This window comes from Mustela lutreola, chromosome X (genome assembly GCF_030435805.1).
Source record: "Mustela lutreola isolate mMusLut2 chromosome X, mMusLut2.pri, whole genome shotgun sequence".
In the NCBI taxonomy this organism is placed as follows: domain Eukaryota; kingdom Metazoa; phylum Chordata; class Mammalia; order Carnivora; family Mustelidae; genus Mustela; species Mustela lutreola.
In genome coordinates, this window is record NC_081308.1 from 19835864 (window position 1) to 19843069 (window position 7206).

Below are 7206 nucleotides of genomic sequence, written 5' to 3' on the forward strand. Positions count from 1 at the left end.
GCCCCATCACATTTCTCATCCTCCACCACCGCCCCCCTCCCCCTGGCCATGCATGATCACCCTGGCCTGTCTTCAGCAGAGAAACCTGTTGGCTCGGTTTAGCCAGGATCTCCCACATCCCTGATGATGCCTCTTAGTAATCTTCTACCCACGGACTCCCTCCCACCGGTTCCTTGGCTTTGAACTCCCATATGCCCATGCTGCACTCAGAGTTGAACACAATCTCTACACCGACCCTGTATGGGAAATCCCACTGCAGTGGTCCCTCTCCCTATGGTGGTGCTTCTGGATAAGGTCTGCCTTTCCATCTTTGGAATGGGCTGTGGGAGGGGCCTTCAGTCACATGATCTCCCAGAGCTACAGCATCTCCCCCAGAGATTTGCTCTACTGTGTCTTGGGGCCTGAACACAGGAAAGACACATCAGACTCAGGGCCAGTGATGGGGGGGGGGGGTCGACCAGAGATGAGGCCAACAAGCAAGGTAGCGTCACCTTCACTTGCTCCCTGGAGTCCCTGTTCTCTGGCTGGTCCCTCTAATGAGCCGCAACAGGGGAGAGGTGGCAAAATCTAGACCTGGACCTCAGTGGGTATGGAGCAAACCAGTTTGCTAATTGCAAATTAGCTCAATTATCTTGCAATTAACGGAACTCTCTTCTCCCACTAGCATAGCTTAGCCTGGCCGTGAGTTTTCTCAGCATGTGCAACTAGGTCAGGCTGCTGTAGGGGAGGGCAGCCATCGGAGTCCTGATAAACAGCCAGTGAGCTCATTAACGTGCCTGAAGTGCTCCAAGGACGGTGTGCACTCGGAGCGGTTTTTCTTAAACCCCCTCATCTTGTGGGGTTTAGTCCAGGCAATTAGGGAGTACAAGTGCAGGGGCCGGCTGCAGCCCCCCACCAAGCGGGGCCAGGCCCACTGACGCACGCAGGCTGGAGGACACGCGCCGCCGGGGGAGAGCCTCGACCGGGGGCACCTGCGGCCAGAAGGCCTAGGGGTTCCCCCAGGCGGGGGCTAGGGAGCAGGCCACAAGCTCCGCTGGAGGCCACGGTGGCCTTAAGAGCGGACACTCTCTCACGGGCGCCCACACAAGCCCCTCACAGGCCACTGTCCGTTTCAGCCGGACACGGGGTAGCATTTCCCGCGTCCACACCGCCAGATCTACCAGACAGCACACATTTCTCCGCTCCACCGGGAAGGAAGGGCCCACTTCTCGCCCTGAGCTCGGATCGCGCGTGCAGCGGGTGCCGCGGGCGCCCTGCCCGGATCGCCACGGCGCCGGACTTCTCCCTGCAGCCGCAGCGCTAGTGCCAGCGCCGGTGACTCTCCGTCTGAGGGTAGCGAGTGGCCACGTCAGCACGGGTGGCCCTCCTGAGTGGCAAACTGGAGAGCCAGGGAACAGTTTCAGGGCTGTCCTCGGCCAGTGGGAGAGAGGGAGAGAGGAGTGGAGAGATACACGCCGCAGCTCCCTTGCCTCAGGGACCAGCGGTCCACAGCGGACCTCTGCTCACGGACGTGCCTGCTGTTGTCTTCGTCCCCAGGTCACCCCCTTTCCCCTGCGGGTGCTTCTGGGGATGAGCTCCCAGGTCAACCGCCTGCCCTCAGATCCTCTTCCCAGGGAGCACTTATGGGGAACCCCAGCCGAGGACATGGCCAGGGCAACACCGTGGATCCGGGCCATCCCTCCGCAGCCGGGCAGATGCACTTCTCTCTTTCTCTCTCTCTCTGGCCAGTGACAAGTGCCCCGGTTGGGGTGGTCGGCTAAAGGGCGGCCTTTGGATGACACTCCTGGTTTCCAGAGCCGGTCTACAGTGGGGCGGTTCTCCGCCAGGGGACGACCTTGCCCCCCGCCCACCCCGCCCGCCAGGGAGAGCTGGCAGTACCTGGGGCCATGTTGGGTCCTGGCAACTGAGGGCAAGGGCACGCACCACACCGCGCCAGGGCTGCGGCAGAACGGCCCGCAGCGCGCAGGCAGCCCCCACCCCGCGTCCCGGTGGGCGATCCTGGCACCGTCCAGGGCACCAGAGCCGGAAGACCTGGCTGCGGGTACCCCCCCTCGTTTCGGAAAGGGGTGTACAGTGTTTACTGGGCAAGATCCCGAGGAGTCTGCAGTTGGGGGAACTAGAGCGCGGCGCCCACCATTCCTTCAGTCGACAGCGCCAGCCTGGGGCCAAGGAGTGAGCCCTCGAGGCGGTGAGCGAACGGGAGGGGAGGTGGGGTGGAGGAGAAACGGTGTCGGTCCCCAGGGACTCCGGAGCCCGGGGCGGTTCGGCCGTCGGTGGACCAGGGACTGCGGCCCGCGCCCAGACGCGTGGGAGAGGGAGGAGAGAGAGGAGCCGGGCAGGAGGCGGGCGCAGGGCCGAGGGGAGGCGGGCGACGTCTCCGGGGCACCGACCCCGAAGGGCCCGGGACCGCCCGAGAGCACGTCTCTCTGTCAGCCTGCCGCCCCAGGACCCGTCGCTGGCCTCACCGGGTCCCGACCCTCCGCCGGCCTCACCGGGTCCCGACCCTCCGCCGCCCTGCTGGGAAGCTGGGAGTCCGCTCCCCAGGCCAGGAGCAGCCGGCCGGCACAGGTCTCGGGCTTCTTTCTTCTTCGCGAGGCGTTACTGCCAGGAATGATGCGCTTTCGCCGTCCTGTCCGAGCCTCAGCCTCGATTCGGGCAAGTGCAGGCAGGACAGAGAGAGGCAGGGGAGGACGCCTAAGAGAGGGCAGAAACTAGACAGGACTCAAGCCCCCTGGAGGCGCTCCCCAAGTACCCACTTGCCCAAAGACAGCTGGTGGCCAGCAGAAAAGCCTTCTTGCCCCTCCCTGAACCCGGGTCATCTGTGGCTCAGGAGCTCTCCGTCAAAAAGGGTTTGATCCTCGCTGGGCTGACGGTCCTATCTACTACACGTGCAGCTGGCACGATTGCCAGTGTTGAAAGCCAGCCCGGGGTTAGAGTCGTGAGAAATGCGGCAGTTTGTCCGACTCGGCTTGGCTTCTTTTCCTCTGTGGGACTATTCTGTGCATATGCTATTATCACTGCGCCTCGCGTAGACCTCAAGGGTGCCTTTGAAAAAGCTGTCCCAGAGGGCCGGCGCATCTCAAGGCAGCCAAGGCTGTGGACAACAAGGGCCCCTCGGTTCTCCAGGTCCCCATCAGCTCCCTCCAGACCCAAGCTTAGCATCCCGGCTGTGGGCTCCAAGTCCGACTGATCGCTGGAATGTGCTGCCGTCACCGGGGACACTAGCTCTCAGCCCCACGACAGGCAGGCCACCCTTCCAAACCGATAGTCTCAAGCCGAGCTGTGCCCCCAGACGGGACAGACGCGTGGCCTACGGCATCCTTGGAAAGCGCGCTTCCGGGACCCACGGGGCAGTACCAGGGCAATACTTAAGGATCAGAACGGCATGTCTTGCGCACAGCGACAGGACCACCACCCGGCGGACCCCTGAAGACAGGAGAAGAACGGCGATGCCTGCATCAGATTCAGCGAGCCTCCCCCGGCGCAGGCAGGGGCCACTGCCCACGGGCGCTGTGGGGTGTGTGCGAGCGGTGACGGGCACCAGGCGCAGCCCTGTTGTTCACGACAGGAGACTCGGAAACAGCGAACAATTCTGGGGGAAGCGCCGGCCCAGAAAGGAAAGGACCAGCTTCCAGGGCTTCGGCGACAGCCGCATTTCTGCGCGAACTGGCGTGGACCTGGGACCGGACCGGGGAGGGCGTATTCCTCGGATCGTTGCCTGCGCGGCGGCGGCGGCGCCGTGCCCTGGGCCTTAGGCGCAAAGCAAAGGGGTGGCCCTGCCGCGGGAGTGCGGGCCCTGGGCCTCGTGGCCCCGGGGCGGAGGCAACAACAGGAGCAGGCTTGAGGCCTGCCTCCGTGGCCCGCAGACAGCGCACATGCGCACCAGCGGCTGTTCCCGCAGGGGGCGGGGACGGGGGGCGGGGGGAGAGCAGGGAGGGCGGGAAGGGGTGCGCCCACCCGCCCACTTCCGGCCCCGCGTGCAGGGAGTCGGGACCCGCGGTGGCGACTCGGGCACGTGCAGGTGTTTTCCCCTGATCGCAGGTTTGTCGTGTGCTGCTTTCCTGGGGCGGGCTCCCGGCCCTGCACTGGGAACTGAGGCTCCTGGCTCACCGCGCCGCGGGGCAGTTGCGGCGCGGGCCGGACACTACCTCGACGTGAAAGCCGGGGTTTTCGGCCCGCTCCTCAAGGCGCTTGCGTTTTCTCTTGTCTTTAGGGCCCCTTTTGCACCACGATGCAACAGGCCCTGGAAAGGGCTTTGGACCGCGCGGACTATGTCATCGCAGGCGCCCAGCAGAGGCCTCCAAAGAGGAGAGGCTCGTCGAGTGGGGAAGCATCTCTCTACGAGAAGCTTTACGACATCTATGTGGAAGAATGTGGGAGAGAGCCTGAGGCTCCGGAGGAGCTAAGAAGCAACGTGAACTTGCTAGAGAAGCTCGTGAGGAGAGAGTCGTTGCCGTGTTTAGTGGTCAACCTGCACCGGGGAGAGGGGGGATATTCGCTGATGCTCCAGGGGAAAGACGGAGCGTATTCGGAGACCGTCCGGCTGCCCTACGAAGAACGCGAATTGCTCGAATACCTGGACGCTGAAGAACTACCTCCCGCTCTGCTGGACGTGCTGGAAAAATCGGAGGTGAACCTCTTCCAGTGCGGGTGCGTCATAGCGCAGGTGCGAGACTACAGGCAGTGCAGCGGTGGGGAACCTCCGGGCTACCAGAGCAGGCACATTCTCCTGCGCCCGACCATGCAGACGTTAGCCTGCGACGTGCAGTCCATAACCAGCGATGGCCAGGAATGGACCCAGGAGGACAAACTGTCGCTTGAGAGCCAGCTGATCTTGGCCACCGCTGAGCCCCTGTGCCTGGATCCTTCTGTAGCAGTAGCCTGCACGGCGAACAGGCTGCTCTATAACAAGCAAAAGATGAATACTGGGCCGATGAAAAGGAGCTTCAGGAGGTACTCTGCCTCCTCTCTGCATCGGCAGCGGGAGCTGTCTGCTTGTCCCCCTCCTCCTGAGCTGACAGTGTGGGCCTCTTGCCGGAAACGCAGGGAGCGCCAAGACCGTCCGTGGTACGACCTCAAAATTTCTAAGGCGGGGAGCTGCGTAGATACGTGGAGGCGGAGACCGTGTGACTTGGCGGTGCCTTCGGAAGTGGATGTGCAGAAATATGCCAGAGGGAGGAGGTCCGCCCAACGGGTCGTCTCACCTCCGGGAGTCTGGCCAGCCGGGGAGGTGAGGGACGGTGGTACGTGTGGCCGCGAAGCCGGCCAGGAGCCTCAGAGCACGGAGCTGACCTTCCCGAAGTCGCCGCCGCCGAATAATCCACCTTCCTCTGGAGCGAGAAGGCCCTGGAAGGAAGACCGGTGGGAGGGACAGATGTCTCCTCCGCACCCCTGCACAGATGACCGTTCAGGCAGTGTCCCGCCGGAATCAAAGACGGCTGCCGGCGGGGTGGTCACGGGGGCAGAGCTGGCCGTCCTGCAGAAGGCCAGCTGTACGGTCACCGGGTCGCACGGCTCAGGCGGCCTCAGTGGGCTTCCTCCCGGGAACGACCCAGAACAGCCTGACATGGCGTCGGTTCGGTCTCCAGTCCAGGGGGAAGGCGTGGGACGGCCACCTCTGCGCATCAGACTTCCCTGGAGCTCAGGCACGAGCCGGTCGGGGAACAGTTTTATTCCATGGGAGGCCAGCAGCTTTCGTAAATCTCCATCTCCTGCTCCCGCTCCTAAGCCAAGTCCCTCCCAGCAATCCCCCGTGGACGTGAATCGAGGGAGCCCGCTTCCCGCAGCCACCGTGTCCGCCGCCAGCGCCCCACAGAGGAGCCCGGCCAGCCGGGTCTCGGCCGGCTCCCAGCAGTCCTCTGTGAGCGTGACCGGAGTGGGCACGCTTCCTGCAGCCCCCGTGTCCACGGCCAGCTCGTCCGTGAGAGCCCCGGCCACCCGGGTCCCGGCCAAGGCCCAGAAATCCTCTGTGGAAGTGATTCGCGTGAGCGTGTTTCCTGCAGGCACTTTGCCCACCGCCAGCTCCTCACTGAGAGCCCCGGCCACCCGGGTCATGGCCAAGTCCCCGAAATCCTCTGGGAAGCAGGGCCCTGGAGTCGGCAGGCTGCCTGCAACCACCCCGTCCGCCGCCGGCTCATCGCAGAGCAGCCCGGCCGTCCAGGTCACGGCCAGCTCCGCGGGCCACAGCCTCCTTCAAGTGGCGGGCCCTGGTTGCGGAGCGCAGGCTTTGGAGAGGGGCTCTGGCCCGGGGCAGGGCCCTCAGGCTGGGGCCAAGGCTCCTGTGGGGATCCAGCCCAGCAGCCTGCCTTCAGGCGCTCGGCCCCCCAGTGCGGTGCCCGCTGCAGCGCGGAGTCCTCCAGTCCGCGTCCAGTTTTTTTTAAAACACGCTTCCGGCCTCGGGCCAGTAACTCTCCTGGAGGTTCCCCAAGAGTCGCTCCTTTTGAACACAGCGCGGCAGCCAGAGCGGCGGCTCTATCACTTGATTTCCCAAGAACAACTTCAGCAAGCCTCCACTGGGGGTCCTCAGCGGCCTGGGCCCCAGGGTCCAAGTGGAGGAGGTGCAGCCAGTCCAGAAAGGGCCTCCTCTGCTCAGCAGGCTGTGGCGCTAAACCTGGCCGGAGAGGGGGAGCTGCCGCAGCCCCACGCGGCGGCGGTGTCGGCGGTGTCGGCCCCGTTGGGCTCTGGGGAAAGCCAGAGAAGCCCAGAGCAGAGCTGTCCTCGTCCCGCGCACACACTGCGGCCGCCCCAGCCACAGGGACCACGGCTGAGAATCTTGCAGGGCCCTGTGGCCATGACGACAGTCATCGCCCAGACAGCCGGGCGGCCTCTGGCCCCGCGGCCCACAAGCCTGGCCAAAGGTAAAATAGACAGAAGCCCGCCTTCCCCTCCCAAATCCTGAGTCTTGCCGTATTTTCTCTTTGTACAAAACACCAGAGCATGGGCCCAAACCAGCTCCCGAATTTTGACTTCATTTTGGTTCTGGGTTTTGGTCGTTTTTTTTTTTTTTTCCTTTTCCTCGATGTGACTGTGTTTTACATTTCGGTGTCCAGACTGTTTATGGAAGCACAAGCTCGTGAGCGGTTCGTAGAAACAAGGCAGCGACTCAGGACACTGGGATTGTTTTTGCTTAGAGTCGTCGCTTTGTTGCTATCCTTGTAGACAGTCATCTTATTAGTTAATGTTCTAAAGTAGATCCAGCTCCAAACT

The 7206-nt window shown here is 63.6% G+C and overlaps 1 protein-coding gene across 1 annotated transcript; it reads left to right on the forward strand.

Moving 5' to 3' along the window:
* Positions 1 to 4231: 4231 nt before the first annotated feature.
* LOC131822135 (transcription factor SPT20 homolog) lies at positions 4232 to 6508 on the forward strand (the record flags this gene model as incomplete). Its single annotated transcript, XM_059158523.1, has 2 exons — positions 4232 to 5833; positions 6161 to 6508. Coding segments are annotated over exons 1-2 (1950 nt in total), but the record flags the coding sequence as incomplete, so codon positions are not given.
* Positions 6509 to 7206: the final 698 nt, after the last annotated feature.